We start from the raw sequence: 25,489 nt of genomic DNA on the forward strand, positions 1-25,489 counted from the left end.
CCAAAAAATGTAGTTGCTTGGTATTAGCATTTTAACTCTAGGCTATCAGTACTGATTACTTTTGCAGATATTTTATTAATGTTCAGGAAAAGAGGACTAGAATATAGCATACACTTCCAAGCATACACCCCCTTGTTATAAAAGCATATTATGGGAGATATTTCTGCTTAGACTTAATTTACCAAAACAAGATTTTCATTTTAAGTGTCACAGACAGTTATAGTGTATTCTGTGCTGGTTTGGGTTTATTTTCCTGGTTGCCATTTATTTCATCATATTGCCTGGGAGCCCAAGACACAGCCAGACAGATCTGCTGAACACATGAATACTAAGGCAGTGGTTTCCCTAGTAACAATAACCATGTAACAGCTCTCACAACTTCCTGCCGTTCCTTACGGGATTTGTTTGTGTGTTTCTCACTGGTTTAGATAGAGGAGACACCAAAATTGAGGCTGGCTAAAAGGCACTCAGGATGAGCTTACTGGAAGTGGGGAGAGTTGAAAAAATGCTGCATTTGCAAGTGGTGTCATTACAGAGTCTGGCTTTGGTTTGTTTTATGGGAATAATCCCGGGGGCATGCTCTAGCTGTCTCAGAGCATGGGCTGAACAGACTCTACTACAACTTAGATTCTTACTTCAGAATGGTTTTTTTACTAATGTAACTATTGTCATAATGGATTAAGTGCAGGTTTGAGTCAGTAATCAATTAATGGAAAGCAGAGAGGGTTAACAAGTACAGACCTTAAGTATGCAGCCTCAGTGCAGGACTTACTGCTAGCACTTTAGAGAAGGTGAATTAAGCAGCATTTGGGAACATGTACTTCTGGGTTCAGACTGCTAGCAGGGGGTTGTCTGACTGGCATGCTCTTGCTGTGGAAGAAAAGGGGAGATTCATTCTCTAATACATTGCAAAGTATCCCTCAAAGAAAGTAACTATTGCGCTGTTCAGGTGGAAGATTCTGGTAGGTATGTTATGCATGATCATTAAATTGGGTCATCTTTTTAGTCTTCTAATCAACCAGCCTATTTCCAGCTCACTCTAAAGCAGGTGAAGAAATCTGCAGTACTAAACCCAGGTATTAAATCTGCTTCTACAGGCATTGAAATTCCTGTATTTCATTAGCCATTGTTCATATATGTATATTGAATGTTGTGGCCACTTGTGCATCATTTTTTACATCAAAAATTACTTTTGCTGAAAAATAAAGGTTGGTATTATCTGTCAGTTGTCTGTAAAGCTGCATCATAAGATTGATCTGTTCCTGAACAAGCTGAAATGATTTAGTATTTTGCTAGAAGGAAGAACTGATAAGGGCCAAACTGCAATCAGCTGTGAGTTTACTGTTAAGATAATAAACGTGAACAGACACTGTGCAGAGATCAGCCATGCTTTCCTTTTCCAGATATTTGACCACAATGAAATCATGACATTATCTTAAAGCTGACATATGTAACTCTAGTCATACAGATATTTACAGCTAAAAATGATAAGCTTGATGCTGAGAGATGCTGGATATACCCATCCTTGCTGCTTTTAATGGCAGTTCTGGGTGGTTCAGAGCCTTTGGATCAGATTAAGATCATCTCAACAAATCACAGTGAGGAAGACAGAGAGGAAATGGCTATCAGAAAACCAGACAGGCTAAGATTTTATCCTTATCACACAGAGGTGAGGTGCCTCAGAGCAATATACTGATTCTCTTCTCAGGCTATATCAAATATCAGGACTGGCCAATGTTCTTTAATTCAGGGAGACCATAGAAAGAAGCATGAGCACATTTGCAATTAGCACTTCCACTGTCCCAGCAGGTAGAACTCCCACTATCACAACACTATCTTCCCAGGTACTATATTTTAGACTGGGCATTTAGAGCACTTTAGACCCCAGTTCACTGTGGTCTTTGGGAGACCAGCTGTATTGGAATTCTTATCACCCAAAATCCACTTCAACCAGTGTGCAATATGATTTTGGCAGAGAACAATACAGTTTTGTGCTTCCAGGATCACTGACAGTAATGAAATAATGTTGTCTTCTAAGTTGAACATATGTTAAATTCAGTCATGCAATAACACATAACATTCTTAGATAGTAAGAAGGAAAGAGTTAGTAAAATCTACCTTTTGATTTTACAATTGCCCTGAAGGTACAGAGTCTTCCAAATTATTGTACACTTTTGAGACTTCTTTCTATGTTTCTCTTTGCAGAATAAACTTTGTAATTAATACTAACTAACTAAATAAAACCAGCAGGTTTACATGTCTAATGGCACGTACACATCAGCAGCAATCCTATAAACATATATACAGATGTTTGCATTAATTCAGATGAGTTACAGGACAGGAGCATGGCTGTATTCAGTGCTGAAAATGATAATCCAGCTCCTAATTATGTACATGGTTGGCTATGCTGATTTAAGGCAGGATATTAATGCCATTTTCTAACTGCACATCAATGGACCTAAAGACTGTAAATTGCCAAAGCTAAATCAGATGTGTAATAGGAAATTTAAAACATTTGCAATTTTGTCAAATATGAAAACATTCTTGTTTTCACAGGGGTGTAATGTGGATCTTACAGTATAACAAGAGCTATGAGTCATTTAAAAATATGTAATATCCTTTGCATATCACAGATACTTTTCTCATGAATAAGTAAGAAGACTTTTCACTGTAAGAAGACTTTTATATGACTCTGGCTTGTTTCTCAGTCTATTTCCAGGCTAAATTTACTGTAAAGAGACAGGTTTTGCATCTGCCTATGACAGTTCTCCAGTGTATTGAGGTCAGCTTCCATTCTCCTTGTCTCTGATGCCTGCCTGTATAAACACAAATTCCATTTCCATCCTATTATTTTTCTAATCAAGGGTTTGTCATGCAAAAGAAGATCTGAGGTGACTGTGTTTTCCATTATGCAAAACATTCCATTATGATAATATCTTCAGGATAGTCTTATAAAGGTGCCCTGCCCAAAGACATCACAAATGAGAGCACTAAAATGGTAGACAAATCCTGCATAATTTGCCCTCTCATTTAACATTCAGGCCACAGAGTTCACCCTAATTTGCCATACACATTTCCTCTGACATCCTCGATCTGTACATATGGTAAAAATAAGAATTGGCAGCTTTCACTGAATAGATTTCTGTTAAGTGCTTATCAAAAGAAGAAGAAGAAAGGGGCTGTAAAATGCAGTCATATTTAGTACATCCTTCGATTTCTTTTGCTTTCTCTGCTAAACTTACACTTAGTAAAATCTACAGTCAATGAAATTTACCTTTTGAGCTCAAGTTGCTTCCATTCAGAACAAAGTAAAAAATACACCAGCAAAGGAAACCTGATATTTCTTAGAAATTCTCTTTTCTTTCTTATGCCAAATCCCAACAGGCAGGGCTCCACAGAAAGGGAGTTTATTTTCTAAATCCTTTGAACACAAAGCTCTTACATTTTCTAGGACAAGATGTTTTCCTAGACAATCTCAATATTGTATCTTTGTATTATTAATACTTTTGTCATAAAGATGAATACACACATTTATTTTATTGTATATATTTAATTTCCATTAGATGTCATTTCAATTATTCAAATATGAATTGGCTTACAAACAGACTCCTGTGAAGACTTGTGTCTGAGTCTTCGCAAGCACATCATATTTCTGCAGTCTCTGTGTATTTGATTTATCTGTCTCTCTTCTTACTGTGCAGATGTGTGTGTTGTATGTGCACATGTGCTAAATATATAGGTAAGTGAATCTGCATTGACTCCTTTGTTTGAAAAAACTTCTGAATTTGTGGGGCATTTTTACAAGTTTTCTATGGTGATGATTGTTTATGCCTATTTCTGTAGCCAGACAGATAAATTTTAGAGCTGTAGAAAACATAGGCATTTTAATTATAATCCAAAATAGATAAATGGTCCTTTTCTTCTCTGGCTTTCTAGCATGTCCTTGTAGATCTGGGGAACACTATGCCATTGCTGATCTTTCCAGTTCAGGGATGATATTAGCTTTTAGGCCTTGAATGCTTTTTTCTTTTTCCCTTATGTATTGGTATGGCCAGGTGTATCATCATCATTATAATCTTTTTAATTAAAGTCAATCCCCTGTCTTGATTTCCTAACTCAGTCTCTGATATTTTGAAGTGTCTTCTATTTCTAACTGCAACATTTGAAAGAGTTGTCTCCAGTCCTTTTCACAATTTTATCTCTTTTACTGGAACTGTTCTTAGTCCATGAAGCTATAATAAATTTGAGAAAAAACCCATATGGATTGTAGATGTATTATCCTTATTGATCCATAATCTCATCACCTACTGTGCAGCATTTCTGACTAAGGTACATGACTGTTTTAATTCATCTTTACTGAACCACTGATGCTGATGTGGATATAACTACATGTAGGAGTAGACTTCTCTGTAACGTCCCTTATGTTACATGTCAGCACAGTATGTACTCTTTCTTCTCCAAGATGCAGCCATCTCATCTTCTTGGAACTAGTTTTAAGTTCAAGCCTACAAAACCGATTTTCCAACATGGCAAAAAATGCTTTCATTAAACCAGACAAACTTGCCAGTAATCACATATCATTTATATTTACTGAAAAGCTTTGCTATGGATCTTTCAAAATTATGCCCTCCAAGGCATCTCACAGCAACATTTCATGATTGAAAATGAGTGTGATTCCAGCTTGTCTGCTCCTGAATCAGACTTGGACTTACCCAATTGCTTGACATTTCTTACATCACTACAGGAGTCTTAACACACACCTTTTATAATTACAGTTACCTGAAACTCCATATATCCACACTCTTTATATTGTATCCACTCAAGCCAGTTGTTTTCCCCCAAAAGTTTTAACCCATTTTTATTATTCCCCTGCCATCAGTTGCCAAGAGTGATAATTTGATCAATAAAGCTTGTGTCTGCTGTGAAGTCACGCCGTTGCTGGCCATCTGCTTCCTCTGGGCCTTAATCTGTTGGTAAATGTATTCAGGATTATTTTTTTCCACTAGTGACTAAGGTCTGTGCAGTTAGCTGGATGAGCAGGATCTTTCCCTGAAGCTGGTAGAGGTATTGCCTTTAGCTGCTTACCTGCAACCTCCTTGTCTTCCTTTATGTATCTGTTTTGGCCTCTTTGCTGGCACTTGCACTGACAGCTTTCAACAGCTTGACCTTTCTGTTCCTGCAGCTAGCCCACATCTGACCACTTTGCTGTTCTCCTCACTTTTCTTTGTTTGCAAATAAGTAGAAACAATAAACAATCAACATAGCTACCAGGACCTTTCAAGTCAGTGATGCAAATGTATTTTGTACTTATAAAAAAATAGAACAAAGTGCAATCAGGATTATTGGACCAAGGCCCAGCTTATCACAGCTGTATGCACAGCTAATAGAGGCACATTTATGCTATTTTTTGAAGTCTGATTTCTTCAAAGTGATCCCTGAAGCCCGAGTTTCCATCTTCATGGGAGAGGACACTGCTTCCGAAAACCATCCCATATGCATTAACATGCAAGGTTATGCAACCAGATTTAAAATTCTTGGTTGCACAGGCAGTTTTATGAAGCCTGAAAGCCAGCATAGGTCATCAAGTCTGCTCCGTGGATCCCCATGGTTTAGCAGCAACTGTTTGGATAGGAGTTTGCTGCATACATTGCCTTTCCTGCCATTGCAACCTCCAACAGCTGCTGCTTCTCTCCTTCTGCTGGTGTTCCAAAAAGCAAGCCAGCATGGCACTGGATGTACAGAGCTAAAATGCTCACAGCACTATCTGCACTCTCTTCTCTCCAGGGGTTCTAACCCTAATTGAAATTACATGGAGAAACTGCATGCCCAGATCAGCTACCAGAGTATAACAGATTGCAGGTTACTGTGCAGCTGCTGATCTGTGGTATCTGCTCATTCTTTGCTTGTAGAAAATGCAAAGGAAACAGGGATATGAAACTGTAAAAGCTTGTATGCCTAGGACTGCAGACAGTTCATTTTTTTGTGTATGTGACCACAACACAGCTACAGAGTTGCAGCCTTTAGAATGCACAACTCCAGGCAGGTGCTCATTCCAAGAGCTTTTCAGATATCCCCATGTTTTTATTAATTCTCCTTGACTTCTTCTACTTGCTCTCCCTAACTGCCCAGATCCAGTGAAACAACCAGGCTTTCTGAGCCAAACCACAGCACAGCACCAGCACACTCAGTCTCACAGTACTGCTGTCCCTGCTTAGAACTGAGCATCTCCTGACCAGGGCAGTTCAAACTCCAATGTTCCCCATGCACGAGCACAGAACAAAGAGGTGAAGCATAAATGAGAGGATATATTCTGTCTTCATGCTGGATGAATGTGGGGTGGCTCTGTAAGAGAGCATATTCTACCTGCTGAGTACCAAGGGGATCAAGTTCCACAGTACATTCCCTGGAGGGAATGGTTGCACTTAGCTGAGTGTGTGAACAGAGCTGTGCTTTCTGGTTCACTATCAAGACTTATCTAGAAGAGTGTACATTCCTTTAATTAAAAATGAAAAAGTGTTTATTTAATTCTACTTTCTACTGCAGAAACATATGATAGTGGAAATTATGGATTTTGGTGCCTGCCAGGTCCCTGATACCCTTATGTGTTTTAGAATCTAGGCAATTAGAGAATTCATGTGGTAATTCCTCCATTATACTTTTCACATTAATATATTTTCTTCTGAATTGTTTAGTCAAATTAATTGCATTGAGCCTTATTTCGGGTATACTTAGCATACTTCTAAAGAGACTTATTAACCTACCAATATTTATCTCACTTAAGAATTGCCTTAATAACAACATTCAGGAAAGCTGGTTCATGATCTGATATGGTGATAGCTCCAATTTTTATGTCCTGTGTTGTCGGGCTGCTTGTGATATAATAGAAAAGATCTACTCTTGGCTAGGGAGAGATGAGATGTGAAGTTTTCTCTGCTGGAGTGCATATGCCTTCAGACATCAAAGCCTTTAAAATTTCCCATACATCAGACTGGAAACTGGACATTTTATCACCTGGGGTGCTGCCTGCTCCCTACTGCTTTGTCTGCCCAGCAGTTCCCCAGGGCTGGAGCAAAAGCTGTTCACATCAGAGGCCAGAAGTGAAGGCATACTCCTGGCTACAGCTGTGGGCATCCACTGACAGTAAACAGATGCCAGGACAAAAAAATCTAACAAACCAACCAAAAAAAAACCAAAAAAAAACCCACTCTGTTTTTCTTGGGAATTTTACTGTGACAACAATCCTCATAAAAGCAGCAGCTCTGTCCTGGGCAATTATAAACCAAGCACCTGCAGGAGACATTTCTTCATTCTTTAAAGGCCGTGACCTTCAACCTCAGATCTCTCTCTTCTCCTCCAGCATGGCATGGAAATAAGCTGTAATTGTGGATACTAACAGTCTGTATTCTAATGACTCTTGTTATAAAATAGGATAGATTCTGCTTATAAAATGGGAATGTCCACACACCCAATTTCTTTATCATTAGTCTACAGCAACATGAGAAAGCTATGCACAACCAGCTCAGAGGCTACATGGGCTGCATAGAACTGGTCAGGGAGCAGCAGTGAGAAAGTCATGGCTGTCTCATGTGGATGCAAAAGGGGTCTCTGAACAACGTCAGCTATGAGCAATGTCAGATATTAATTTGGTAGGGTGACATTTTTATTTATTTTTATTGGGTGGTTATTCGCTTGTGAGAAATACAGGACAAGAGTTGGGTCTGGGAAAACAAATTATGTCTGGAATTTATCTTGATAAAATATAAAAGCAGATTATGTTCCTTGGCTAAAAGTTGTTAGCATGAGATTGTGAGTTCCTTAGTTCTTTAATGCTTTAAGAAAAGAGAGAAGGAGACTTTTTAAAGAAAAAAACTAATGTAGTGAAATAATGACCATGTACATGCAGAGAGAATTTGTGGATTAGGCTTGTAGGTACTTCTGCAAGATATTCTTGCTGATTTTAGGTGTCACGTGCTTTACCTTAGTCAAAAAGCAGTTATTACAAATGCTGCAGTAAACAACCCTCCCCATGGTTTGTCTTCTTGTTTCTAGAGGATCATCTGAGTTTCTTGCACTGTTGAGGTCTAGAAAAATGGGAAAAAATGTGGGAGATAATCCTTTTAAAAGTAAAGTACATGCTGAAGGAAATCTCATTTCCATGTGCAGTCAGAAGCGGCCCAAGTGCCATTGTCTATACACAGTCCAAAGGAAGAGCAAGTGAAATACTTGGATACATGCTAAAGGCTGTGTATCTATGAAACTTCCACTTCAAATCCCAGCCAAATCTTCTCTGACTAGCTTGAGATAAATAAGCACCCAACACTAATCAGCAAAGTTAAAATGCTGGGTTTTTTCAACCTTGTTTTCAATAGAACAATTCCATATCTAAGTTCTTGTCCAACAGTTACTCCAAATATTTTACAACATATAGTTAAATTTGAATCCTGAGGATTCAAATTCTCAGCCTACACCTGAGTTTTCATGTTGATGATCATCATTGTCAACCATCTGTCTCTGGTCAAATTTCTTTTATCAAGGCCTTTTTTAATTTATGTATTCATTGAGTATTTGCTGCACAATATGACAAATACCCATTGACAATGGCATGTTCTCAACTTCAATGATTAGGCTTGTTGAGAAGCAGTTAGGACTCCCTGCCTCCTACCCACAATATAAAAGGGGCAGAGTTTGCGTCTCCTCTTGCACCATTTCATCTTTACCGAGGGCTTTTCCTTCTCCCATGAAGAGCTGCTCTGCTGTGTGAGTAGTGGCACTGGGTGATACCCTTCATAGTAGATGTAGCACAGGTTATCTGGTTAATTAATTTCAGTCCTTATGCCCAGTCCAGAGTTTTTCAGTAGCAGGCAGCTCTCTCCTCACAGCAACAGAGGGGTACAGTCCCTTCAAAAACAGTGCTCTGCAACCCACACTGGTAGAGATGGCAAGACTGTGCAGCACTGTCCTTGGAGTTTCCCTTCATATTAACTGATAACATGTGAGCTGCTTACATGGTCTGATGCCTAATTTAAATTACTATTGACAATGGCATGCTGAGATGTTAGTTAGAGCATAAAAGGGAGGCAGGGAGAGGAAACTGGTGATGAAGCAAGTTAAGTAAATATATAAATTTCATTTCTCATCTTTATTGCTTTTCAGGTAAGAGAATAGATATTAAGAAGTTTGCATGCTGCTATGAGAGAGTTTAAGTTGATAGCTTAATGGACTAATACTGTGATGTTAAATAAATCTGTTGTCAACATACATAGCGGGGGGAGGTGTTAAATGATGGCCTCAAGTCCTGCTGCCCCTCTTTTCAGGGAAAGAGTCAACATCAAGGTGACTCAAGGTCTTTTCTACTCCCAAGCCCCTCAATTTCCCTTTGGTCCTGGAAGGACCAAAACAACAGAGATTTCTTCCCATATTTGCCACCTCAGCAGCTGGTTCAGCTATGGCTAGATTTTTGATTTCAAGTCAGAATAACTAATAATTAAATTTTCTTTGGAAAGGTGCAGTCTGAGCTGCAGTTTCATGATTGCTTCATGCCCATTAAAGCTGGGCTGTTGCTGACAGGAACCATTCCCTCCTCTCCTGTGTTTCAGCTCACACCTTCCTTCCCTTTCCCCTCTGCTGGCACTAGCACCCCTGCCGCCATGCCAAGGGCTGGAGAAGGGAATTGCTGCAACTGGAACTACAGTGGGCTTTGCTGATTAGCTTTCAGCTGGGCCAGCACATTGCTCTGCTTCTCTCCACTGCCCTGCAGGTGCCTCTGTGGGAGAAACAACAGGAGTGGGTAAGGTGTGGGACCACCTCCCTCACGGGGCTTAAAACAACTGTGATTCCCCAGAGCTTTCCAGGAAAAATGGGCCTCAGGAAAAAAGAATGTGTTTGCCAGCTTTAGGTTAAAGTCCCTTTCCTATCACAGATTTCTCACCTGACTTTGAACAGGTCATTTTAATCTCTCTCTGCCTTAGATTTCTTTCTCCAAAACAAAGACAAAGCAGTACTTTTATCTTTTAGAACAAGCACATTAGAGATTTTGAGGTGCTGAGGTGCCCAGGTACTCTGGGAATAGGAGCACAGAAAGACTTTTGATAGGTCTGCAAATATTTTTAAGGTGCTTCTGCCTCAAGCTTCTATTTTTAATTGCAGTAATTGTAGACAGAATTTGTATTGCACAATTATGGCCTTCGTAGCTTAACATGTTGTAAGCATCCCCGCTTTTGGCAAATCACTGGTATAACTGAATTCCAGATCATAAAATTCAGGGTGTAAACCTGAGATATATGACAAAGGATGGAAATGGTTTTTTCAGGCTTTAAAAAGCATTTTCACTGTGTGTCAAGTTTCAGTAACTTTTAGTAGCATCACTCAAAAACAGCGTGAGCAAGCACTCCATGGTGAAAATGCCAGCTGTGCTCTATTTTACATGCAGTTACCTTTCAATCAGTCATACCATAGCATTTACTTGCTCCATCTGAACCTCTGCCTGATCTGAGATCGATTCAAGCTCATCTGACCTGACATTGTCATTTTTTTCCAGCAGAGCTAATGTGTGGTTTTGTTTGTGACCAGACCCATCATTTACAGGGCTTCAAGCTAATATCCTTGTTTTAACACAGAGAAGACAGAGTGGTTGTTTGGTCCACAATCACTTTTCCAGAAATGGGTGATAGTACTGCATCAATACTGTCATTGTGATCCTCTTCCTAGCTTAAAAAGCTCTGCTTGCAGCATAAGATTTGAAATGTTTAATCTTTGAAAAAATACATTTGGTGTAGCCATAACAAGTGGTAGAATATCTGTTTTGCCTCAGAATTTGAGATTAGAATGTCTATGTTTATAGCTAAAGGAGGATACCACTAGAAATAATACTTAGTAAGGTGGTGATAAAATTACAAGGGGGGATCTTCATTCAAGAAGAAGTCAGTCTTCTATTGACAAAACTCAAATGAGAGATTACAGACTAGTTATTCTCAGATACATCATCCAGCCCTGGCAATCTGATTCTAAAGGGCTGATTACCAGAAAGCACAGGTACAAGTACTTCTTACATATAAGGTGTCTGAAAGATGCTGGGACCAGGGATATTCAAAGTCATTGGTCTCATTCTGAAACCATTTTACCACATACTCTTTTTTTGACCTTGGAAATGCATTTAATATCTCTGCATTTAAGTTCCTGCATTTATAAAATGGGGATTAAGAACATAGATGCAAAGCTGCTCTAAGTTTATTGATATTTGCAGCTTTCAGAGCTTTAATGGGTAGCACCATACAAAGGCAAAAAGTTCTTTTCATTTTACTGAAGTGATTCATTTTTCAGCTGGCTGCACTGTTGTACTGCAAATCTTCAGTGAGTGAGAACTTGCCAGTTTGAAGAAACAACTGATTTAACTAAATGGTTTTTCAAAGGCACAACATAGAAAAATTGGTGCAACCCCATCATAGAGATAAATTTATATCAGGCTGAGTGCCTCATATTGATTAAGCTTATGTCAGCAAGGAATCAACTTGCTAATGCCATGAAAGGCACTTTTAAACTGAAATAAGAGTGTCTACACAAAGAATTAGTTTAATATTGGCATTCTTTTTCCCCAACTAAGACAAGTCTTTAAGTCTCATATCCCTAGTGTTATGCATTGTGAATTAAAAAAAAAAAAGGTAATAGAAATGGCATAGCAGACATGGCAAAAACCAATTAGTGCCTGTCCTTGCTAGTCAGAGTGCTACATTGGCTCACAATTAGGCTTGCTATGATTTGAAGCATCTTTAAGCTTGCTACTATTGAACATAATATGTGGGAACATGGTTCTGTCACATTTTTTTAATGTTCAAGCAATGCTGACATATCCCAGAGATGTGAGTTCAAGGCTGTGGTTTCATGGCAGCCTAATTTCTATGGCAGGCCGGCTGCCACTATGAAGTCACAAATACATAACTTGTGAGAAGGAAGGAAAAGTGCCTCCCAAACCAGTTTGGTGGATGCTTTTGCTTGCTATGGCAACAGTGTGGACAAAGTTTAGGATGAGCTGCTCCTAGCCCTTTCTCTAAAAGGAGAACCCAGACTTCCAAGTTGGAATTGTAATCACAAATGTACTTGTAACAATGTAAGTGTAGGCACAGTGAAGACTTTTAAGTAAATATTTAATACAGTCTGCATTTTTAAAAAGTCATGATGTATTCAAAGAAGGAGCTCTACAACTGTAAAAAAAAAAAGAAATAGAAATCACAATGGCTTTGCAGAAATACTAACTAATTAATAGTTATCCTCATAGCTAGATTATATCTGTCTAGCTATAATAAATGGCAGAGGAACAGACAATGTTCAAAAGAATCACCATCAGCAAAGTACTTCTTGAGATTTAAGAATGATTTCAACATTAATTGATATCAACAAGCAAGAACCAGAAGCTAGATATCCTGCCTTTTCCCTTTCCATCCCTTCCTAACGCTTTCTATTCAGGGTTCATATTTTATGCATATCCTTCCTCATGAATTAAAGAGCTCTGAAAATTGAAGAATAACCATGAAGTCTCTCTCACTTTCCAGGTAGAATATGTAAGGATGGGCATGACTGAACCTTGTTTGCAATGGTGTGACTGCCACTGAGAGTTGAAGTGGGAAAAGGAGGTGTTTTCATCTGAAAATACAGAAATACATAAGCATGTCAGAATCTTCTGGATATCAGAGATTCAGTCAGCCAAATGTTGCAGTAGCTGTGTCTCCTGGATATGGGCTCATTCCTGCTGAGCAGGTTCAAGGCTGAGATTTTACTGCAGTGGGATACAGCTGCAGTGGGCTCTGGCTGCTGAGACCAGCCATCCCTGACATGACTGGGATCAGGCCAGTATGACACTTCAAGATAGGGAAGCAAACTTCTATAGGCTCTGTATTCAGCATGTGGACAGCTGAGGGGAACAGAAGACTGGGACACTGAGGTGACATGGCTTATCCTCATGGTCTTCAGTGCTGGGAACCCTCAGATACTTTTCTTAATGGCAGCAATACCATATGAAAATAAACAGAATTACAGTCATCATCCCTGAGATGGCAAATGTGTGGGTTTGCATAGACAAGTCCAAATCCAGTAAAAATGATACAATCTTATTACTCACCCATAAAAACAGAGACGTCACAAGATCCAAAAGCAAAGAGCCCAGATGCACCCACTGTCATGGGATAGGTTCATGTTCTGATAGGGATACTGGGGAAGGAGAGACTTAGACAATTTGCAGTTGGGCTAAATGTTATGCCTGCATATTTGAGCATTACAGAATGACAACCTGTGACAATAGGAAATTAAATTCCATCATCCTGAAGGTAACACTCCCTACAGCGAACCTTGAGATTTTTATGAAGTGCTCCTTTTTCTCTTCCTTGAAGACTATGGGATTGGGCTAAGGATGGTTTATCTGGGTCCCACATGGGTTATTGGAGTGCTGCAGTGTTGAGCAGTTTCTCTGCAGCCAGGGTCAAAGAGTAGAGGAAATGCTAACTAGAAAAGCCAGCTGCAGAATTGGAGGAAGGTCTAGAACACCACTCCTGTCCACCCTTAAGAAAATTCCTTTCACACAAACAGCCTAAATTTTCCAAAAACAATTTCTTTCAAAACACAGCTGACCCCTCCTGCATGATGAAGAATATATTTAGGGGAGAAGGGTCTACAAGCAAATTCTTGGGGCACATTCCTTTCAGTCTTGCTGGGCATTCTGCCTCTGTTTACATTGGTTAAATATTTAAAGCTATCTTTACAAAGAAAAGCAAAAGCCCAAAAATTTCTTCTAAAGGGAAAGTCAAGATTGTCCTTTAAAGTGTACCAAGCTGCATTCCACTGAAAAAGGCAGATGCGGGCTGAGAAATACTCCTGCTCTGATCTCATCCTGCTCACTCTCTAAATAGCATTCATGGAAAATACACACACAGCTAAAAGACATAGAAAAACAACTTTCCTCCACTCTATCTCCCCACCTCACGCACACACACCTTTTCAATTTGTGTATCTTGAAATAGTAATGCAGCAAATATGATCTGAATCTCATTTACATCAGTGGAAATAGGGAGTTATTTCTTTAAAAGGAATGTACTTGAAGCACAGCAAGAGCAGTGTGAGGCCAGAAGTAAGAGCTCATCACATAATTTCTCCTTGCATCACAGCTTTATGAAGCTCTACTCCTTTCCCTTGTATCTGTGGAATCAGCAGGTCTGCTCCTGGGAGTAAGGATTGCCATCTTAGGCCCTTAAATCAGCCTCTCTGTGTTTGAAGAACAAGAGAGAGTCTGTGTTTTCAGGCACTGTATGTAACTGTAGAAGAACTTGCCCAAGAAAGGGAAATAAAAAGAGAGTAAAAATGTTCACATTCTCTGAACAAAATGAGCTGTGATCTGCAATTGCCCTTTTAAGAGTTGTGACTTTTTCTTGTTCTCCGGAAAACTTCTGGCAGCAGCAGCCGGGCTGCAGCCCCTGTGCCTCTCACCCCAGCACAGAACATGTCAGGGAAGGCAGGCAACATACGGCTTTAATTTGCAAGGGATCATCTACATTTCTTCTGAACAGAAAAGAAAACCAAATCAAATCTCCACATACTCCATCTATCTTGAATAAACAGCATTAAGGAAAAAATGCTGTGGGTACTGGGAGGAAGAGATTCTTTGTAGTCTGCTTTGACTGTGCATACTGCTTCTCCTCATGCCTCTTTAAAACATGAAATCCTTGTAATGGGGGCCTGACTTACACCAATGCTGGCCAAAAATTGCTCTTTATTCCTTGCCCATGCTGCCTGGCAGTACCTTCATGTTACAATAGGTATCACTCAGCAGGAATAAATTCTATTTCTCTTGTTCCCACAACCCCCAAATAGAAATAAAAGTACAATTTTTAACCTAAATTGACAATTACAAACTAATACAGCTAATTAAGAAAAGGCATATAGAGAGGCAAGTGGGATGAATTGGAGGGTAAGCTGACCTGGGCCACCCAATGGTTAGAGAATTTTCAGGTCTCTTTTCAAATGCTTGTTAGTAACGACTGCCTCTGCACTGAGGTGACTTTCTGAGCACTTGGCTACACAGCCTTTAGATCCTTTGCTGCAGAAAGTGTTCTGGCTGCTGACTGAACCATCCCTAAGGTTTGTGTTCAGCTCCTACTGATTTTCTTTGCCAATCACTGCATGTGTTTGTTATTTTTGTCAGTACAGGCATACTTCCAAGAGTCTTCTAGATGTTCCAAGAAATGTTAAAGGCAGGCTTTTAAATTTTAAGGATTTAAAATCCTAGTCTAAAGACTAGGTCTGTGAGACACTATGCCCACGGTCCTGAGGCAGATGGCTATATCATTGGCACATTGCAAACTGAGAAGTATCTTACCATGCAAATGTTAAATCTGCTTGGGAGACTTGTCCAGGTACCTTCTATCCAGAATTTTGGTTTGTAGACCTCCATGTCAACTACTAGGGTTAAACACCTTACTTTAAGGAGCATGTATTATCCAGATTAAGGATTTTATAATCCAAAATATATAGTAGTTTTAATATGGCAATGTAAGGGTGTACCTTATTTCACCTTATATGTGGAATGTATGACACTGTAATCATCTCTCCTTCATTTCATTGCATTTAGAACCTTTGTACTGATTCTCCTTCATTTCACTGCTTTTACAATCCTTGCAGTGATTTTTCAGCAAGTGTCCCTGCCTGTGCATTGTGAAGACTTGATGTGATGTGTACTGCCAGTACTCAGAGCTGAAATGAGACCCACCTGAGATGTGAATCTGTACTGTCTCATTTGGAAACACCCAAGAAACTTCAATAATTTAGTATACACATTGCTGCCCACCACAGATTACAAATTTTAATCCCTCTATCTATCCAAATATCAAAAATCCTTTCCTTCCATACAGAACTGATTGCTTTGCACACAAAAAATATTGTGTTCTTATCAGCCAAGATTCATGCTCACCATGAGGCAAAAAACAACTTTTAATTTATCCCACTGAATTATAACAATCTTACTTTTAACCCTTTATATGACATCTAAATAATGAACCTTAACTCAACTGAAAACCTAATTATTTAAGCATAATTTTTGCTTTAATTTGGTGGACAAACATAATTTATGTTATCATCTTGGTTTACATTTTATTCATTTGGGTACTCACTAGCCTTCCTACATACACATTTGTGCTTATATTTGGATTCTCTGTAGGTAACATAAGTCTGTGAGATAAAGCTGAATGATTTCCTCCAGGGAAACAAGTTTTCTTTAAGTGCTGTGGAATGGAAGCATTCACTCCATCCTATTTCTGCCAGTCACATAGAGGAAAACAAGAAAATCCTGTGATGACTTTTTGCTTTGTTTCTTTACAAAATTAAAGATTTACATAACAATTTTTGTTTTTCCAGACAATCCCTCATCTCCCATAACATGCAAAGCAAGCACAAGCCAGAACTCTAAGGATAGTATTGGTACATAAAAAATGTAAGAGGCCAAATCTCTGCCTACCTACCAGAGCCCTAAGTTCCCCTAATGGCTACTATACCTAGTAACATCTGCATATTGTTTTGAAGTAAAAGCTGAAATTCCTATTTATTATTATTTAATGCCCAAATTTTTGTTTCTTTTAGAATGGATGATTGTCTTTCCATGGCAAGGGGGAAGAGTGCCTGTGCTTTAAGAAATACATGATGTGTCTTCGTGAGAACATGATTACTGTCACATTGACCCAAGCAAAGGTGGCATCCAGTCCAGTCTCCTCTCTCCAACTGTCACCTATGATGGACACCTAAGGAATCATTAAAAGAACAAGGGAGACACACAGGAACAATTTCCTGTGGATATGATATGCAGTACTGGGCTTGCATGAAGAAGTTGCATATTTTGTGTAGGCCAAGACATATACGTGGAAAAGTAAGACAGACTTTTGGTCACACTTTTCTGTGGGTTAAAATCACCTTTCAGTTAAGAGCAATTGCTTACCATTTCCTAAGATATTTATTAATTAAGCCAGCTTTGAAAGGAAGAAGATGGTAGCTTTAGAATAGAGAGGATATTGATGATGTTAATGATGGGGAAAATAGCATTTATTAGCTTAGCAGATATAAGAGACAATTACCTTACAGTCTGTTGATTCGGATAGGGGTAAGTGGGAGGGGGCAGTGTTATAAGCTGAAGTAGAAGGAAATGATAATGTACTATCAGACCAACATCTCTACTGAGTCCAATGTTTTGGGCAGAGTTAGGAAACCTCATTCCCATGTGCACTTCTGTGAGCCAAGTTCTGTAGTTTTCCTTAAGGATCAGGTCTGAAAGGAGTGGAAGAATATCTGTTTTGTGAGAAAGACTCCCTCACAAACAGCACAGTGCTTTGTTTGGTGTATGGAGATGGCCTCCAGTAGTTCATGCTGGTCATTTTCAGCAGCAGAACTACAAGGAATGCAGCTGTGCACTGGATGAAGTACAGCCCTGGAACATCAATGTAAGACACGGGTATACTGGTGATTTGATGGCAGGGGGTGTTCACTGCTGTACTAGTGGATGGGAATCAAAACACATCTTGCACTTCTTGCTCAGGCACGGTTTAAACTGATCTGGCGTTTTGGGCCACAAAGGATTATGCTTTAATGATGAGTTTTGTGGTTTGGGGTGCTTGAAATGTAGGACAAGTGCTTCTGGGAAGATTCTTTCCACACAGGATTTTCTTCTGTTATGTGAAAAATCATTACACAGTTAAAATGAGCAAGTCCTAGAAACTTTTCTGAACTTACAAGCTCTCGACCCTTGTTCTTCTTCCCACAGGACCACCTCCACCCCATTTCCACTTTTTCTTTCTGAGCTGGTCTTACTGATACATCTGAACTTAAAGTAGTTTTTCTCAAGCTGTGTTTAGCTTTTAGCTAATTACTGCATTTAGATAGTTACTGCTTCAGAACAAAAAAAAAAAAAAAATAGCTTGTTAATCCAAAAATGTGTCTAGTTTTCCTTCTGTACTAGTTGGTCTGAAAAAATCTATTATGCACATGTACAAACCTTATCTGTATACACTGGTCTTTCTCCTAGAACAATCTTCTAAGTTGTTAGAGATGGTGTTTTTTGGTTTGAGAAATGTTTCCTTAATATTTCTAATGCAGACCCCAGTAGGTAGAATTTAAATCAACTGATGATGCACTTGGGCATCCTAATTACCTCTGCTGGACTGTGCGATGTGTCCCCAGGTCTAAAGAGGACAGGCAGAAAGCCAAGGAGGCTTCCCAAGACTAGTCAGAAATTCACACTCATTGTATATGAGAAAGAGCATGGATAATACTTATTCTGATCTCAAGATCCAGTGTTCAGTCTTTTTAGGATGAACAGAGAAACAATACTGCTATTTAGGGCTGAATATAAATAGGTTTTGTGCTAGAAAGAAGTTAATAATTTTAATTACTGATGTACATCTGAAGAGAAAAATCTGTAGCTTTAAACTATAACTACAATATTTAAGGAATCAAACTGTTCAGCAGAAGATGGAAAAAGGTATTTGTGCATATCATTTTTGAACTATGGTCCTCTGAAAAGAGAGTTCTTGACAGAACTCAATGAACCTCAGTAAACAAGGACATCAGCAATCGACATTTTTAAGGATGTGCAATTTTTAAACATGATCCCACTCCTGCAGTCGTTACACAGCACAGATTTTGCTATTAATTAGTTTGAATGTGGGACAGTTCTGCTGGGAGAAAGAAAGTGGCCTAAATAGCACGGTCCAAATTTTATCTGTAGCTATCCAAGAAATACGGATGTCTTTTATTAACCCTTGCCACCTCTGACAGCTAGAAATAAATGCTGGGGCTGTCTTACTACTAATGGATTTTTGGAGTTCAATTAACATGTAAGGCAGAAAGGGTGGGAGCATGCTGCAGAGAAGGAAGACAGCTGGGAGAGAGAAGTTCCATGCCTGGTTCAGCTCCGAATGGTAGAATGAACCTTCAGACAAACATGAAAACATTTACACACACGACGGAGAGCCTTAATTACTGAATGTCTGGAGAACAGGGCAGGGTTCTTCTCTCCAGGAGCACACTTTATTATTCTTATTCAGTTCCAATGAGTACAGTAAATCCCCTATTCAGCCTTCATCGTTTTTCTGGGCGATGCATTTCAGAAGAGCCAACAGGACCTCCATTCTGTTTGTGCAATGGGGCTTCAGGCATGTAAAAATGGCTACTGCTGGCGGTCACTGTATGCCCATTCACCCCCTCCTCAGAATATAGCAAGAATTTTCCAAAAAACCTGACGGGAGGTATTGCATGTCACACAGCATTCGACTTGGGTCACACTGGAACAGTTGCCCGCTACGCAGAGGGAGGAAGGGAAATGGGAAAGCCCTATTGGGATTATTTTCGTGTGTCGGGCTGCTGCTGCGGACGCGCTGGGAGGAAGGCGCAGATAACACGCTGGCAATGGCTCGGTAGCGAGTTACTTTGTGTCCCTGGGGAGAGGCGAGTTTTAGCCACTTCCAGTGTCACCGTGTGTGCGATGTGCGACATCGCGGTCTGTGCCTTCACGGACGGAGCTGCGGCTCCTGCCCGCGCCTCAGGTGACCGCAGCGTGTCTCCCACCTTTCAGAGCTGCAGAGACATCCCCACCGCAATGCACCCCGCAGCAGAGTCCCGGCACTGCCGCGGATCCCTCCTGCAATCCTGCCCTTTGCTGTGCGCCAAACATCGATTCCCCCGGCCGGGATTAGCCCGGCCGCTTGCACGGCGGGGGGCACCGAGGGTGACGGGCTCCGGCCCAGTCCGGGTGCGCCGCTCAACAGCTCCAACAATCGTCATCAGCGGGGAATCCAAAAACAGCCCCGGGACAGCCGGGGCCGGCGCGCTGCCGACCGACGCGGCACAGCCCCGTCCCCCCGATCACCGCCCCGCGGCGGGGCCCCTTCCCCAGCGCCGCCCCCGCCGCCTTTGTGCGCGGCGCGGGGCAGCCCCGGGCCCGCCTGCGCCCGCCCCCGGCTGAGGCGTTGGGAGACGGTCCCTTACGCAGGAAAGTTCGGCGTCGGTTTCAAGGCTCCTCCCTCCGGTGAAGCAGACTGCGGGGCGCCTGGAAACCGGTCGGAGGGAGCGCGGCGCGGCGAGGCGAGGGGCGCGGGCTCGAGGGGCCGGCACAAATGGTCAGGCGGCGGCGGCGGAGGCGGCGGCGGCGGCCGTAGTTGGAGGCGCGGAGGACGCTGCCGCCGGTGCGGGCAGAGCTGCGCGCTGCGCTCCGCGGCCGCGTGAGTGGCGGCCGGGGCTGCCCCGTCCCTGCACGCCGCTCCCTTCATGAGTCGCAAGTTCGGGCCGGGAGGAGCAGCGGCGGCGGCGGCGGCGGGGCGGCGGGAGCCCGGCAGGGCAGGCGGCACCGACTGAGCATGGCCGAGCGGCGCGGGCCGGCGGTGAGCGGCGGCGGGGAAGTTGGCAGCGGCCGGTGCCCGCGGCTGCCGCTGCTGCTGGTGCTGCTGTGGGCGGCGGCGCTCCCGGCCGGGGGGCAGCTGCCGGCGTCGCAGTACAACGGCGAGCGGGGCATCTCCATCCCTGACCACGGCTACTGCCAGCCCATCTCCATCCCTCTCTGCACTGACATCGCCTACAACCAGACCATCATGCCCAACCTGCTGGGCCACACCAACCAGGAGGACGCGGGGCTGGAAGTGCACCAGTTCTACCCGCTGGTGAAGGTGCAGTGCTCGGCCGAGCTCAAGTTCTTCCTGTGCTCCATGTACGCGCCGGTGTGCACCGTGCTGGAGCAGGCCCTGCCGCCCTGCCGCTCCCTCTGCGAGCGGGCTCGCCAGGGCTGCGAGGCCCTCATGAACAAGTTCGGCTTCCAGTGGCCCGACACGCTGCGCTGCGAAAAGTTCCCGGTGCACGGGGCTGGCGAGCTCTGCGTGGGGCAGAACGCCTCCGAGCGCGGCACCCCCACGCCCGCCCTGCGGCCCGAGAGCTGGACCAGCAACCCGCACCGCGGGGGCGCCGGCGGCGGCGCCGGGGGCCCGGGGCCCGGCGAGCCCCGCGGGCGCTTCACCTGCCCGCGGGCGCTGAAGGTGCCCTCCTACCTGAACTACCGCTTCCTGGGAGAGAAGGACTGCGGGGCGCCCTGCGAGCCCGGCCGCCTCTACGGGCTCATGTACTTCGGGCCCGAGGAGCTGCGCTTCTCCCGCACCTGGATCGGCATCTGGTCCGTGCTCTGCTGTGCCTCTACCCTCTTCACCGTCCTCACCTACTTGGTGGACATGAAGCGATTCAGCTACCCCGAGCGGCCCATCATCTTCCTCTCAGGCTGCTACACGGCGGTGGCCGTGGCCTACATCGCCGGCTTCCTCCTGGAGGAGAGGGTGGTCTGCAACGAGCGCTTTGCCGAGGACGGCTCCCGCACCGTGGCGCAGGGCACGAAGCGGGAGGGCTGCACCATCCTCTTCATGATGCTCTACTTCTTCGGCATGGCCAGCTCCATCTGGTGGGTCATCCTCTCCCTTACCTGGTTCCTTGCTGCTGGCATGAAGTGGGGCCATGAGGCCATTGAGGCCAACTCCCAGTACTTTCATCTGGCCGCCTGGGCCGTTCCGGCCATCAAGACCATCACCATCCTTGCCCTGGGACAAGTGGATGGCGACGTCCTCAGCGGCGTCTGCTTTGTGGGCATCAACAACGTGGATGCCCTGAGGGGCTTCGTGCTGGCCCCCTTGTTCGTGTACCTGTTCATCGGCACCTCTTTCCTGCTGGCTGGCTTTGTGTCCCTCTTCAGGATCCGGACCATCATGAAGCATGACGGCACCAAGACAGAAAAGCTGGAGAAGCTCATGGTGAGGATAGGCATCTTCAGCGTCCTCTACACGGTGCCGGCCACCATCGTCATTGCCTGCTATTTTTACGAGCAAGCTTTTAGGGAACAGTGGGAGAGGAGCTGGGTCACGCAGAGCTGTAAGAGTTATGCCATTCCCTGCCCCAACAATCACAGCGGCCACCACCCGCCCATGAGCCCCGACTTCACTGTCTTCATGATCAAGTATCTCATGACCTTAATCGTGGGCATCACCTCGGGCTTCTGGATCTGGTCTGGGAAAACCCTGAACTCCTGGAGGAAGTTTTACACCAGGCTCACCAACAGCAAGCAGGGCGAGACCACGGTCTGAGACCCCGGCTTGCCAGGCTAGGGAGATGCGGGCAGGCGGAGGACTGAGGCTCTGCCTGGGGAAGCAGCTCCTTATCCAGCCTGGGCAAACTTTTGGGACTGCGAGTGGCTTCCGCAGGCGGCGGGGAGAGGAGGACGAGCTAGAGGGACCCCAGTGCTGGGATCTCCGGGCTCTGCCCGCCCCGTGCTGCTCGGGCTGTCTCCTGTAGGAGCTGAACGCACTGTCAGGTTGGGGGAGAGGGATGTAAATAGCCTCTGTAAGATTTTGTAAGTATATTTGTATTTAAATTACAAAAAAACCTCACTTTTTTTTTTATTATTTAGGACACTTCTAACCCGTTTGCGGATCTTACTTCCTCGCTTATCACCTCCCCCACCCCCCTCCCGCTTTTTTTTTGTTTATTTTTTTTTTTTTTTAATTTAAAGGAAAAAAAAGGCTTTGGATTTTTATTTCGTAGGGAAGGATGGGTAAAGCTGCCGGTTAAAGAATCGAAAACAAATCCCCTCTTCTCCCCCACACAGGTTTTGTAATGGCTTTGCTTGGAATTTCAGCTGCATAAGCAGGAGGGCCCGGAGCGGGGCTGCGGCCGGGGGCGCCTCCTGACCCGGGCTGGGTCCCGGCCCCGGCCCGCCCGCGGTAGCGTGGAGGTGGGGATGGGGAGGGAGGAGCGCCGCTTCCCGCCGCGGTCCCGGCCCCGGCCCCGTCTGGGGAGCACCGACCCCGCCCGGTCCCGTACGGGGAGCACGGAGAAGTGCCCGAGCATGGCGCAGGGACGGCGCTGCGCCGGGCCCCGGCCCCTCTGGCCCCCGCCGGGCCTTTCTGGGGGTACAAAGAGCAGCCGTGCTCGGGGCGGGCCGCTGTGAGCGGGGAGAGCCCCTCGCGGTGCCCGGGGCCGGGGCTGCCGGGTCCGGCCGTGCCGCGCATGGCTCGGGAGCGGTTGGCCCGGTTCGGTGTACGAGCTGGGGTTTATTCCCACCGCCTGCACCTGTAGCACCTCCGAGGTGGATGGCGGCAGAAACACACCGGTATTCCCTCCTGCTGGGGTTTTCTTCTAAGCCCACTTTCCAGTGCGGGGGCGCCCCGCGGGTGCTCCTACCGCCGCCTGCCCCGGTCCCTCCCCGCCGGGCTGCTGCCGGCTGGGGTCAGCAGGATCAGGAAATACGGGCTCCGTGAAAAGAGCCTCATCGGAATAAAACGCAGCATTCAGTTTGGGGCTTTTGTTTGTTTCCTCCCTGCCCCCTAGTTATATTCATACACCGGCTCTTCATATGGGAAACATTGGAGCCATTGCCATTGCTCTGAATTTTAATTCATTGAGATTTAAATTATTACACATTATGAGGGTGTGATGATTTTTGCCAGTAGTAAAAACAATGGAAAGGAAAACAGTAAAGCAGAATGCTTAAGTATTCTGGTGAGATGTGAGACCTGAAAGAGCCTCTGCTGTCTTTTTTCCCCTCTTTTTTCGGTACAGAAATAACATTGCATACTGCAAGGATAAAATACCATGTGTGCAGTATATCAGCTACCTTTTATGCTCCTGGGTGTGTGGGATTGTGCTTCTAATACGTTAAAAAAGTTAAAAGACGAAATTGTAACTTTCAACAGATGCATTTGAATATGTAGACCTCTGTATGAAAAACAGCAGAATGCTTCTCTCCTGATTGTATTGTTTTAAACTTTTTTTTTTATATTACAAATGCCTGTATTTAGGTTCATAAACATTATCTATGGCTACCATACCCTGAAATGCAAAATTATTTTAATTTGGTATGCATTTATTTCTGTTCATTATCACAAGATCATCTATATTTATAGAGGAATAGAAATTTATATATATTAAATACCATATTTTTAATTTCTCTGAAATAAATTGAGGTTTTGTACAAAAGTAGCTTGTCCCTTTACGTATTCCTCCAACTCATACTGTGTGAAAGCAGTGTATATACTACAAGATGTGTGGGATTCCTTTTTTCTTTTCTTATGTTGAGTTCACAGTAACAAGCTGGAATTCAGTGTAGGAATTCATTGTGCATCTTGGTTTTTATCTCTGGGCCAGTCTAGATTAATCCTTCAAAAGAAGTAATGTAAACTGTTCAAGATCTCTGACAGGGTATGGCCAGTGGTGTGAAATCCAAGAAGAGATCTGCTATATGGCAGGAGAAGAAAGAATCTCAACAGTTCTTTTTTGGTGGCTTTGGTGGGGGTTTGTGGTTTTTTTTGTTTTACTTTTTTGGTTGCAGAAAAGAGTTCTCACAACTTAACCTTTCTTCTCACTTTCCTTTTTATTAAAATTTTAAAAAACCCTCAGTGCTTAAAATGACACTCTAATTATGTTGCAATATTGTCAGAATGTTTTAGTGAGTAAATTTAAAACTATTTAGAGTAAAATAGTTTTATTTCCTGAATTTTGACTGTTTGGTTAATCCAGAGTTAAATGTTCATGGAAGCATTTCAGCTTTATGGAAAGTACACACATTCTTTAACCTTTCCACGCAATACATTTTTTTTCCCCTCTTTTTCTGTAACTCATTGTTTGAAGTGCCATTCGGTAAGTGGGTTTATTAGGAAAGACTGGTTAATTATCAAACTTGATTTTTGATTTTTAGTGTTATAAGCTAGTAAAGCATTTCTCTCTGTAGATCTGGAGGCAGATACTAATTATTTTTGGCTTGTTTACTTTATTCAAATCGTGATGCATAAACAGCTATAAGGAAGTAAGGGAAGCTTAACAGAATTTCTCTAAGGTGAGACAAAGGGGCAGGGTTTTCTCATTATTTTAAAATTTGTTCTACACAAACATAGTTCCCGCTTTCTCGGATATTTGGACATTTTTCTCATTTTATTTTCCTCTTCAAGTTTTGGGGTTTTTTTTCCTTCCTTTTTTGGGGGCTATTTTGGCATTTAAAATTGTGCTGATCAGCACTCTGCTAATGAACTGAAGTACAAGCCATTCACTTTCGTTGCAATGGAATTCTTTTGGTCAGTGTATAGTTACATTTCAGCCCTTTTGGCTAATCTTTTTTCTTGCAACAATGTATGTGATCTATTTATGGGTGGGAGAACACATTTATTTGTAACAGAGATGTTGCAATTATGGTAGAGATAGGAAGACCAATTTTTAAAAATACTTCTCAGAAATGAATAATGGATTTTTTTGTACAAGAAGTAGAATGTCAGTATTTACAGTTCATTATTTGCAGCAGATATGGATCCCCTTCAGTTCTCTGGGTTTTTGGGTTTTTTTTCAGAGCTAAAGCTCCATGTTCAATCTTGGTTATTTTAATAAATATATTAGAGAGTGCAGTATGTTCATAAATCTGTTGAAAGAGCACCCCCTGCTTTTTTGTTTGCTA

General features: G+C 43.0%; 2 protein-coding genes across 3 annotated transcripts in view; both read left to right on the forward strand.

Annotated features, from left to right (window-relative positions):
* CDK14 (cyclin dependent kinase 14) overlaps positions 1–25,489 on the forward strand; it is a 440,286-nt gene that overhangs the window by 327,464 nt on the left and 87,333 nt on the right. Inside the window, exon 15 of one of the 2 annotated variants that reach the window (XM_036406938.2) lies at positions 16,615–18,808. The exons of the other annotated variant lie outside the window; for it this stretch is intronic. The gene's annotated coding sequence lies outside the window, so the exon portion shown is untranslated. Of the gene's footprint in view, positions 1–16,614; positions 18,809–25,489 lie in introns of those variants that run through there. 2 annotated transcript variants of the gene reach the window in all.
* FZD1 (frizzled class receptor 1) lies at positions 20,064–24,541 on the forward strand. Its single transcript, XM_036406936.2, has one exon. It carries the CDS (start codon positions 20,376–20,378, stop codon positions 22,131–22,133), a length of 1,758 nt encoding a protein of 585 aa, XP_036262829.1. The 5' UTR covers positions 20,064–20,375; the 3' UTR covers positions 22,134–24,541.

The sequence above is a fragment of the Molothrus ater genome, chromosome 1 (assembly GCF_012460135.2).
Source record: "Molothrus ater isolate BHLD 08-10-18 breed brown headed cowbird chromosome 1, BPBGC_Mater_1.1, whole genome shotgun sequence".
NCBI classification, from domain to species: Eukaryota; Metazoa; Chordata; class Aves; order Passeriformes; family Icteridae; genus Molothrus; species Molothrus ater.